This window comes from Neomonachus schauinslandi, chromosome 12 (assembly GCF_002201575.2).
Source record: "Neomonachus schauinslandi chromosome 12, ASM220157v2, whole genome shotgun sequence".
NCBI lineage: Eukaryota > Metazoa > Chordata > Mammalia > Carnivora > Phocidae > Neomonachus > Neomonachus schauinslandi.
In genome coordinates this window covers 16,158,088-16,170,660 of record NC_058414.1, presented here as the reverse complement: position 1 = coordinate 16,170,660, position 12,573 = coordinate 16,158,088, and the positions used below count along the sequence as shown (strand labels likewise).

The 12,573-nt window shown below is 43.4% G+C and overlaps 1 protein-coding gene across 1 annotated transcript in view; it reads right to left on the bottom strand.

Annotated features, from left to right (window-relative positions):
* LAMB4 (laminin subunit beta 4) overlaps window positions 1-12,573 on the bottom strand; it is a 102,492-nt gene that overhangs the window by 60,520 nt on the left and 29,399 nt on the right. The window contains 4 exon segments of the mRNA XM_021682940.2: window positions 3,616-3,766; window positions 4,346-4,425; window positions 6,491-6,600; window positions 9,005-9,184. Of these exon segments, the coding sequence (XP_021538615.2) occupies window positions 3,616-3,766; window positions 4,346-4,425; window positions 6,491-6,600; window positions 9,005-9,184 (521 nt within the window).

Sequence of the window (12,573 nt, the reverse complement as noted above, 5' to 3'; positions counted from 1 at the left end):
TATTTGCTATAGTTAAAAATTCCTGGAGGGCAGAGACCCTAACTAATCGTTTTCAATGCTGCCCTTGGCCTAGAGGTCAGTGTTAGGCACTGGGTGGCACATATTGCTGGGGTGAGAGCAGCCTTATGGAGCCAGATGCACCTGGGGTGAGAGCAAGCCTTATGGAGCCAGATGCACCTGGGTTTCAATCCAGGGCCCACAGCCCACCAGCTGTGTGACTTTGGGCACGTTGCACAACCTCTCTAATGTTTCCCTCATCTGGAAATTAAAGATGCTAATACTTAGGTTGTTTGGAAAGTTAAAAGAGATAATGCATATAAAGGGCAAAGCACAAGGCACTAACTAAGTGGAAATTTGTGGGGTTTAAAAAAAATTTTTTTAGGGCGCCTGGGTGGCTCAGATGGTTAAGCGTCTGCCCTCGGCTCAGGTCATGATCCCAGGGTCCTGGGATCGAGTCCCATATCGGGCTCCCGGCTCAGCGGGGAGCCTGCTTCTCCCTCTGACCCTCTCCCCTCTCATGCTGTTTCTCTCTCGCTCGCTCTCTAAAAAATAAAATCTTTAAAACAAAAAAAAAATTTTCTTTTTAAGTAAACTCTACTCCTGACCCCAAGATCAAGAATCGCGCGCTCTGCTGACTGAGCCAGCCCAGTGCCCCTGGAAGTTTTATTAATACCAACAGCAACAGCATAGCAAGCACACAACACGTATTTGTTAAATGAACGCACAAATAATTAGTGTCTAACTTAAATCCTTTCTACTACAATTGAGGAGCATGTTTTTAGTGGAGAGGAAATTATTCATGCTGTTATTTTTTAAATGTTTAACATCAATCCCACCTTGAATTTACTTTCCTTTGTCATACATATGACTTTCCAGTTTTTTAAGCAATTTTCCTGATCCTTTTTTTTTTTCCCCCGTAAAGCTTTAGAGAGAGGAGTAGGGCTTCGTGTCAGACACTCCTCACAGTTGGGAGCCGCATCCACACAGGATATGATCCTACTTAATGGCTTGTCAGCACCTGCCAGTGGTGCACAGCGAGTAAATGTTAAGTATCAGTCCATCTACTAGGCAATTACAACCGTTTTGTGTTTTCTTATCGAAAACAATGGGAACGATTATATTTACAGTTGTATAGGAGAGACACCACTGTGTGTCCCCTCCGCTGTGACCGTGGTAGTTACCACGTTCACAACACTTCTGACGCCAATATGTGGGTTTATTCCCACACCCACCAAGTCTCTGACACCAGCGGGGTGTCTTACAACTTAATTCAGTCCTGACACCATCTCCCTGGATTCAGTGTCGGATGCCACAGGTTAAGAGCTCAGTCCCACCAGAATGCCCTGCCCAACTTCAGAAGCCAGTAGAAAATCCAGGTTGTTACTGGTACGTCTGTCCAACCAGCTATAAACTGGGACTTGGGCTCGATAACTTGCTAGAGTCGCTGACAAAACTCAGGGGAACACTTATGTTTAGCGGTTTATTATACAATAAAGGATCCGTAAAGGATACAGATAAACAGCCAGATGAAGAGATACATAGGGCATGGGCCGGACTGGGACGGTTCTGGAAGCAGGAGCTTCTGGGCCCTGGATTTGGGGTCCACCACCCTCCTGGCACGTGGATGCGCTCACCAACCTGGACGCTCTCTGAACCCCATACTTTTGGAGATTTTTATGGAGGCTTTAATCACATAGGCGTGATCAATCATTAACCCCATCTCTAGTCCCTCTCCCCTTCCCAGAGAATGGGAAGGGGGGTGGGACTGAAACTTCAAAGCTTCCAATCATGGCTGGGTCTTTCTGGTGACCAGCCCCCATCCAGAAGCCCATCAAGAGTCATCGATTAGAACAAAAGACACTCCTATCACCCAGGAAATTCCAAAGGATTTAGGAGCTCTGTGTCCCGAGCCAGGGTCAAAGACCAAATATTAGAACAAAAGATGTTCCTAGTGTTCTTATCACTCAGAAAATTACCCGGGCTTTAGGAGCTCTGTACCAAGAACCAGGGGGCGGGGCCAATACACATTTTCTATTACTTAACAATAGTTACAGCCTAACTATAAATACTAATATTACTTTATTACTTTCCCAAAGTTGTTTTTTTTTTCCACTCTCCACCATAAAGACAAAATTAAAACCCGTGAAGAATGCGGACATAGAATTGTTTCATTTGAGGGACGCCTGGGTGGCTCAGTTGGTTAAGCGACTGCCTTCGGCTCAGGTCATGATCCTGGAGTCCCGGGATCGAGTCCCGCATTGGGCTCCCTGCTCGGCAGGGAGTCTGCTTCTCCCTCTGACCCTAACCCCTCTCATGCTCTCTCTATCTCAGTCTCTCTCTCAAATAAATAAATTTAAAAAAAATATTAAAAAAAAAAAGAATTGTTTCATTTGATTCCACCCACCATGGCTGTAAGTCTAAGTAGGGACAGGAAAAGCCTCCTGCCCCCTTCCCCAATTCCAGTCAGTAAAAGAGAACATTCCAATCCTCCTAAGGGGCATTTTCATCCCTCCCACCAACAGTGTCCAGATAAAGAAGAGGTCTCAGGAAATGACTTCATCGCTGGAACCTGGATGAGCTCCCCTGTTTTCTATCCAAATCCTGTCTTCAGAACCGACCTTCCCATGCTTTCTCTCCTTGAGACGTCCACCTCGCATTACCATCACATTCCTGCCTGTGGCTGGCACCACGTGCTTGAGAATGTCACAGGAGTCCAACTCATGTTTTCTCTAACCATTCTGCACGTATGTGTCTGCTCCGCTAACGAGACTTTTAGAAAAATATGTTTAGGGAAAAGCTCCCACGGGACTGTGACTTGTAGGAAACAAAGTAGCACGCCAAGTGATGTTTGCAGTCACACACTCCAGTGAACATGGCTGCCTTCGGTGAGAACTGCTAATCTGAGATCAGCTTCAGGAGGCCAGAGAACACAGCATCCTCGTCTGTTAGGAACCTTATTCATTCACTCATTAGCAGAGGTCTGTGACATTCCTACCATGGGTCAGGAACTGTGGTAGGCCCTAGGGCAACAGTGATGAATGGGATACACATCTATTTCTTCCCTCTCATGGTTTGTAGTGTCGTGGGGAAGGCAGACAAGTAGATGCTCAATAAACACGTGCTATCTGAGGGGCACATTTAAAGAGCAAAAGTGAAATCACAACTTAATCCAATTCCCCCTTATGTGCCAGGCTCTGCACTAGAATTGGACTACAAAGATTAAATAAAATGCAGACTCTGCCCTCAAGAATTTCTATAATCTTCAGTTCTATGATAAATTTTTTTTTTAAAGATTTTATTTATTTATTTGAGAGAGAGAGAATGAGAGACAGAGAGCAGGAGAGGGAGAAGCAGACCCTCCACCGAGCAGGGAGCCCGATGTGGGACTCGATCCCGGGACTCCAGGATCATGACCTGAGCCGAAAGCAGTTGCTTAACCAACTGAGCCACCCAGGCACCCCAGTTCTATGATAAATTAAGGTCTACTCTGATCTGCATATGTGGGCAAAACCATTCTTTTCCGGGTACCTTAACCATGATCTCAAGGGTGTGTTATATGTATGGACTGACACGCCATCAAATCAAATCTGTAAGGCGACTAAATGAAATACGCACCAAAGGCGCAAGTCCTTGCAGTGGGGTGGCTTCCTCTGCCTCATAGAGATAGAAATTCAAAGGAGCAAAGAAGTAGCCAGGGGCTGGTTCAGTGCAGCGGCGGCCCGTGATGTGCAGGCGGCATTCACACTGCCCATCCTTGGGTGAGCACCTGGGGAAAAACAAATCCATCATGCACAAACGTGGTGATGGGGGGGGGGGGGGCAGGTATAAAATGAAGGCATGGGGGTGCTGAGCTCAATGCCTTCTGAGTTTGGACCCACTCTTTGAATCTATCAATCAGTTGTCTTGAGGAGGAGGTTAGGAGGCCGTGGGCTCTACGTGTCTGGTCTTGAAAAGCCAGTCCAGATCTATGAAACCCAAGTAGCCATTTCTTTCCTCTGATTCTGCTCTAAAGACTGCAAACAGGAGTGTAGGACCTCTCTTTATAGGGTGGCAAAAAGTTGGTGTTTTAGGCAGGTCAAGTCACACGAGGCATCCATCTTACCACCTCCTGGGATACCCAGGGAGTAGAACTGTTTCTCTCTTCCTTAGGCATATTTCAAGCAAAATAAATCAACTGAGCTGTAGTTAATGTTTCAAGATCATCGCTTTTCAACGCCCTTTTCTTGTCATGGAATAAAGCCCATCGCCGATGACTAAGAGCATATCAGAATAAAATGTGCTTTTATGTGGAAACGTGAGTGAAGACTATAGCCACAGAACTTTGTCATTCATTTGATTGACTTACATATTGGAATAAGCACCTCCAATATCACAGTCGCAGGGAGAACAGCCATGGAGGTGATCTTCCAGTCCCCAGTATCCAGCCTACAAAGAGAAAATGCTCAGCCGCTTCCAGCTATGAAGAGATTTGCTGCTCTAAGTGTACTATTAAAACCAGTATGATTCAGTTGACTCATGCCAAATAGCCACACAGCCTGGGCAATCACCCAGCATTTCTTGCCTGTGCACTTGGTAGTGATCTTCGAGGACACGTATCTCCCATTTCTGGGACTTGAAATGAGGGGGACAGGCGGGTTGTCTGTGGATGACTCCAAGCTCAGATGCGGTGGAAACTACTGGGTCCTCTAAGAGTATCAATTCCGTCTCCCACTAGGTCACCTAAGGCCAATCTGGGGAGAAGGTCTTTAGCTGATTTGCAACTGCTTTTGCAAAACCAATAGGTTCCCTTACCACAGAATCCCTAGGGATTTTTACCTCCACAACCCTAAAATGTTTGGGGTAAAAAAAAAAAAAATCAATCAAGCTGCTTTTGAGATCTTAGTTGAATATTACAGTTCAGCAGGCTCTCTTGTTTATAAATAAGTTTTGGCATAATAAGCTCTGCGTGAGAGTCAACTTTGTTTGAGACTTTTTTCATCATTGCAACATCTTGACCTTTATTCAATATAAGCAGCTGGTGAGATACAAACAACTAGTCCTTAAATCTGATAACATTTACTATAAAATGCTAAAAAAAAAAATGCTTCCCCCTCAGATCTCAAGTTAACATGCTCAGACAATTAAAAAATTAAGGTCTTAATAGGCATGGCGCTCTTGTTGGAAACAGGTCTGTTAAGTATCAATATACTTTTTTTTTTCATTAGCTTGGTAAAATTTTATGCCTGATTTTACTCAAAAAGATTTATTTTAAACATTAAAAGTTGACCTAACTTGTTACAAAACACAGGAAAGGAATTTTGATATTTTCCCCAAAACTAAACTTCAGTTCAGGCAAAACAACGTGCCATGACAGGCCTCACTCAGGATGTGGTTGTTAAAACTCCCCCTGGGCCGGGCGTGCTGGCATGGGGGGAGGTGGGGGGCTCCGCGCAGGTCCCAGGCACCACCGGACACAGGATGCGTGGGCTCAGCCACAATGGACGAGCCCCCACGGGGTGGCCCCTGCTCAGTTATTTTCCTGCATCCTCTCCATGTTGCCCCCACATGGCCCTGGAGTTGGCCTGGCTCACCTTCCTTCATAATTTCTAGGTCACCTGCCCTGTCTTAGAGAGCTCCCTCTTCATACATATTTCCTGGCTTTCTTTCCCCACCTCCTGCGCCCCATCCTCATATGTTTTCAGTAAAATGACTTAAAATATTACCACAAAACTATGTGGTAATAGGCATATGTTTCTTATTTATCATCTACATTTCTTCAGACACATCAAGGTCACTGTTCTTTTATTAGATTCAGCTTTTTTTTTTTTTCTTTCTTTGTAAAATGTCACGGGACGAGTTGGAGTTGAACTCCCTAACTGCATGACACATTTCTTATGGCGTAAAAAAAAGTTTTCTGTTACTAATTTTTAGACATATGTGCTCGTATGTTTAGAGGAGACTGTGAAAAATCCGGGAGTTTATTTCCCACAAGAATCTATAATACATGTAATCCTGTGGTTTGGGGGTTTTATTTATTTATTTTTTTAATGAGCTCATCCAAAATATTTTTTAGGCAAGGAGTGGTAGGGGTGATAAAGGGACTGTATGCGACAGACAGAAGAAAAGGCTCCGTGATCTGGCCGGCGGAGAGAGGGGCGGAGATAAATCGTCACATTCTACTGCTTGGCACTTTCGGGAGAACAGCACATAACACTTCCGGCGTCGGTGCCTGGGTGGGTTCAGGCCAATTTGGTAAAAGTTGGTGTGCTGGTGAATGTCTAACAGCCGGCTCTCTCTAGAAGGGTGGGGGCTGATTTCTAGTGTTTGCGGATTTCTGTAGCGTATACAACCTTTCCCAGGGAGGCCTGAAATACATCAGGACAGGAAAGCAATTAACAAGACCGGGTCTCTCAGGACAGGAAAGCAATTAACAAGACCGGCTCTCTTCTGGGCAGTTGGCAGCAGAGACCGGACCGATGACCTACAAGGGCAATCCTAGGCAAATACCTACGGTGCACTCTTCACAGTGTGGTCCCGTGGCGAATGGCTGGCACAAACATCGCCCCGTGTCCACATCGCAGGCTGAGAGGGGCAGACTCCCCCAGGGGTTACAGTCACAGGCTGAAAGCACGGCAAACACAATTATTCTCGTTTTTATTGACCCCACTCTTGTCCTGAAGAGCTCACACGGAGCAAAACGCGTGGCCTCAAGAACACAGAGTCCCCGCCAGCCCTGCCTAGTGTCTGGTCCGCATGATTATCGTAGTGCGCACAACCCCACCCAGGAAAGCCAGGCCCAGACACTTCCAGAGGCCCCATGCAGTTCTGCCGGATGGCACTTAGGAGGAGACAAAGGAAAAGAAGTTGTGCAAGAGGGCGCAGCTGGGACAGTCACCCTGAGTGATGCCGCGGGGTGGGGGGTCGGGGGGGATCAGCTCGCTTAACGCAGGGCAAGGGTTTCTGAGGCTCGTGGTTGTTAGCGATGGCTCCTTTTTTGGCAGATGCATCTAACGTTTCTCTCTCTCCTCTCTCTCCTTACTGCCTTGTTATGTTTTCTTTTCATCCTCTCCCTCCTCTTTCTCTGCCATGCACAGGCATCCCTGAGTTCTGCCTTTGTTGTGAGGCTAAGAAATTTGCTAAGAGCAAGATACACATTTCCCCTGCAGGAAAAACCACTGCTTGTAGAAACAACCCAAATGTCCATCGAATGATGAATGGATAGGTCATTTGTGGAGTATCCACACAATGGAATATTGTTAAGCCATAAAAAGGAACGAAACATTGACACACACTGCAACATGGACGAACCTTGAAAACATGATGCTAAGGGAAAGAAGCCAGTCACAAAGGACCACATATTGGATGATTTCATTTGCCTGAAATGTCCACAGTGGGCAAATCTACAGAGACAGAAAGTGGATTCATGCTTGCCCAGGGCTGGGGGAATGGGGGATGAGGGGATGGTAGCTAAAGGCCATGGGGCTTCTTTACTTATCTTATGGTAAAATACATGTGACATAAAATTTACCATTTTAAATACACCCACACTGTTTTGCAACTAATCTCCAGGACTCGTCCGTCATCTTGCAAAACTGAAACTCTATGCCCTTTAAACACCATCTCCACCCCTTCCTCCCTCCCCCAAGCCCTTGGCAACCACTACTTTGTGCTTCCATGGACTTGACTGCTCTAGGTACCTCATGGAAGTGGATTGATCATACAGTAGTTGTCCTTTTGTGACCGGCTTATTTCACTGAGCTGAACCTCCTCAAAGTCCGTCCATACTGTTGCATGTGTCAGAGCTTCCTTTTTAAGGCTGAAGAATGTTCTGTTGTATGTATATGCCACGTTTTGCTTGCCCACTCATCCATGGATGGACACCTGGATCGCTTCTACTTTTTGGCTATTGTGAATAATGCTGCTATGAACAAGAGTGTACACATCTCTCCAATCTTTTGGGTAGACAGCCAGAAGTAGGCTATCGGACTTCTTTCTGGGGTAATGAAAATGTTCTAAAATTGATTATAGTGGTGGTGACACAACTCTGAATAGACTAGAAATCACTGAATTGTACCTCAAAGGGTGAACTTTATGGTATGTGAATTATATCTCACTGAAGCTGTTACAAAAGGAAAAAAAAAACCCACAACATTTGCCCTATTCTGGGAGGGCATCAGGTCAATACTGAACCAGGGGAAACACCTGGGTGTGATGGGGATTGGCTTGATGATATAATTCACTATCCTGGAATTTAATGTTGCCATTAAACTCCAGAAGAATGTAGGATTCTGCATGCTGTTCTCTAAACATGCAAATAATCTATAGTTCCTTATATGAGCAAAAACATAGAGCATGATGCTGTGACCAGAGGGAAATTATTTCCCCAGGATTCCCTGGGGAATCTGCAGCTCTATGAGACCCAGGCAACTCTAAATTTCTGTGATCCCGGGGCCAACGGTCTCCCCATTTGGCCCCAGAAAATTCCCCATTTGGCCCCAGAAAACCCTTCCTATTTCCCCACAACCTCTCCCTTGGCTCTTTAATTTTTGTCTTCCTTCGTTAGAGAATATAGGACCAATTCCAGAAGGTATGAGAAGAAAGGGGAAAAGTAATTTTAAAGAAGGAAAAAGAAAAGAAACAACCACTTGAAGATTGCTTAAGAAGTCCCCAATCTATGCATAAATGCATAATTTAATTTAACGGATTTGTATAAGAGAGTCCAAGTCCAGACCACTTTTCTAAAGGTTTCGCAACTTGGCATTAAATTTCTTGGCATTGTCCCATGTTTGCCCCAGTGAGGAAATGTGAGCGCCCCCTGCTGGTCCCTTATGATAATCTCAGCTAACCACCAAGAGAAAAATCACCCATTTACTAAAATTTGTGGGAGGTTTGTTTGCATCACTTTAGAAAACCCAGAAGATGTCAATACCTTGCGTGTTTTACAATGACCGAATTTTAGGGCTGAAAGAGACAGCCCCAAGCTTTAAAACGCATCCGGGCTGGTGGACAGCCGCTGCTGACTTATGCTGACAGCCTGCGGGGTCTGCGGCGCTCAGCCCGTGGTGGTTGGGCTTGCACTGGTCGCACTTGGCTCCTTCCACGTTCTCCTTGCACAAGCACTGGCCGGCCACAGTCCCCAAAGCAGGATCAGAGTGGCTCACACACATGCCACCCGATAAAGTCCCGTCTGGGTCACATTCACAAGCTGGGGACACAGACACGCATTATCTTAGTTAATTGCAAATTGTGGGAAACCTGAGATATAAACATAGCATTTTACTCACGTTATAACTATTTTATTTTGTTTAAATAATTAAATATGTTTAAACAACTAGACCAGTGGGCGAAGGCTGTTCAGAAATGTCTCCCAGATCTCGGCCTCTGGAAAATGTTGAACGATTCCATACATACATATGTGTATGCATATATGTGTATATATATACATATATATATATATTTTAAGGCTTTTAAGTGATTCTAAAGTAAGAGGATCAGAGGAAGACTGCTATTATGAAAACTGGATGTGAAGAGTACATTGATTAGTTTGCGGGGTGATGAAAACATTTTGGAGCTAGGTAGAGATGCTGATCGTACAACTTTGTGCTACTAAATTGTTGTTCATTTTAAAATGGTTAATTTTATGTTATGTCAATTTCACCTCAATGAAAGAAAGATTAAGAGAAGAAAATAAGACTCTAAAGGTGAGAATGAAGTCTAGAGGCAAGTAAGCATGGGATGTTGTAAGGAAATACACAATATATATATTTATATATACAAATATTTACATATATTATTTATATATAATATAAAATACATTTATATATTATTTATATATTTATATATATAAATACACAAATATACATATATACATATATATGTATATATGATCAAGGGTCGTGAGAGAGTAAGAAGAGAAAAAAACATTACATAAAATATCTACCAAATCTCTGAAATCTGGTTAAGAAAGTAAGTCTGCCCTTCCCCATCACAGAAAAATAAGGATAAATGCTAGCATTCTCTTTAATTCGTCCTGGAAGAAGCACCTTCAAGAAAGAAAGGGGGAGAATAGCAAGAAGGGTTTCTATCACCGTTTCCTTTTTGGAAATCTGCTGGCACAGCAAAAGCTGGGATGAAGAGATTCTGCAAAATGAGATGGTCACCTATAGCAAAAGGAGTAACAAAAGCACCACCCCACCCCCACCCCCCTTTCTGTTCAGCGGAAACTTGAACGACTACAGGAAGGAGCACGCTATGAAAAAGGATGCTGATCGTACAACTAATTCCAGAGGGGAGAAGTGATAAAAGGCAGAGAGTGATTTGACTATAAGGAAGAGCTCTCTGACAGTTAGAGCTGCCCTGTAGAGCAGTGACCCCCACATTTTTGAGGGGTAGTGTCCAGGAGAACTTGAAACGGCAGTTGATGTGGCTTTGGTAGAGAGGACAAGTCTGCAGGTAGATAATCAGATGACCACCAGCGTCTCTCGTAGCCTCGTGGGGCTGGGTTTCCAAGGGATGCCACTTTTAAGGAATGCAATAAAGATTTAAAAAAATGAATATCCTGATTCTATGAAATAATTATATTCACATTTATACAGGTTTACTTTGGAGGAATAAAAACAAACCCCTTCCATCTAAAGCCGTGTTATGTATGTTTATATAACACCCATTTAGGTTAGTGAGTTTGATGGAAAAAACCTAGTTGTTTGGGGTATTGAAGCAAATATGTGGTTTGTCTGACAGAATCTTTCGATTTTCAACTGTTATTGGATTGTGACTGGTAATAAAATTTTATTACAGAAAAACAGCATTTGGTTCTGTTTAGTTTGGGGAAAACCAGAAGAAGCGCAATAAAATTTCTCAGCATCACACAACTTAACTCCAGCAAAATCACATTATGAGTGGTTGAATCTACCAAAGCTTTGTGTGTTTTCCTGTATCACATTTGACTGTGTTTTAATCACAGAAGACTTAAAATTAGTCATCCCTTAGGCCTGGAATCTGATTATGTAAATATTTAGGCTCAAACAAGGACAATTCAGAGAAAATTTATATGAGACTGCTGGTCAGTCTTAATAAATGCCATTTGTACACACATAATTTTTCCTTAAAAAAAAAAACAAAAAACAGCTCCTTGTTTATAAAGAACGACTTCGTAATTTCATGTCTGGGTACTAGTTTTCTTAGTTTCCTTCAGAAGTGCCATCATTAATTCTAAGCAGTTTTTTTTTTTTAAAGATTTTATTTATTTATTTGAGTGAGAGAGCGAGCAAGAGCAAGTAAGAGAGAGCACAAGCAGGGGGAGGGGCTGAGGGAGAAGCCAACTCACTGCTGAGCAGGGAGCCCGGGATCATGACCTGAGCTGAAGGCAGACGCTTAACTGACTGAGCCACCCAGGCGCCCCAATACTAAGTGGTTTTTAAGGAACAAGACTTTGGTTGACGTGACTATCTGGCTTAGTTACTTCCAGTCTCTTTCCAGATTCCTAGATTATCTGGTTCAAAACATTATATTTCCCTCTGATTCTACCTAAGAGAGCAATTTCTTCTTCTTTTATAAATGAATAGGGTTTAAAATATTAATAAAATATTTTGCATGTGTGTGTGTGTGTGTGTGTGTGTGTTGTGTGTGTGTGTAAGGCAGTGGGGGTGGATTATAGATTCTGGTAAAAAAAATGTAGGACGCTTAGGACACTGATTTAAAGAAATGTTTTTTCTAAGAATTCAGTTCTTTGTATCAATTTTAAACAGGTCATGTAAGGGAAAATGTTATGCAGTCAGGTACCTACTAAGTTATCTTTTTTTAAACATTTTTAAATTTAAATTCAATTAATTAACATATATTATTGGTTTCAGGGGTACAGGCCTGTAATTCATCAGTCTTATATAATATCCAATGCTCATTACATCACATGCCCTCCTTAATGTCCATCACCCAGTTACCCCATCCCTACACCCCCCACTAAGTAATCTGAACAAAAACTTCATTTATGCTTTTCCTACATTGTGAGGATTTAAAGTGAAATCTAGGATGTTGTATACATTCAGGTGGCTATGAATTACTTCTGTATATGACTTTATTTTATGTGTTATGATTATATAAAGTTTGAAGTTGTAGTTTTATACCAAACCCCTCCCCCCAAAACAACAAGATATTGATGATACCGCCTAAGAAGCAGGATTTCTGGGTCTTGGGAGAGGCAACCTTCCACGGGCCCTGGGCATCCGAACGTTTTTTGCTGAGTGTGCCAACAATGCAAGGCCCTGACTGCTCTTCACCAGGGCCATTTCTCAAGGTTGTGCTTCCAGCAAGCTACCTTGAGGGATGAGGTAACCTCTTCCCCTGGACAAAGAACAGGCATGCTTCCCCTTGCTATAAAAGCAATGAATCCCCCAAGCTCAGTGTTCCTTGGCTGTAGCATAAACTCATTCAGTATGCGGATCCACCTGGCATCCTTTGAATTGCCCCATGGGACTCAGGGCTTAGGGACATGGGAACATACACCAATACAAGCATCTTGTTGCTTGCTGTGTCATGGGTAATGAAGTCCTTTGTCTTTCACCCGGGAGTTTCAGGTCTTCCACCAGCATCCATGAA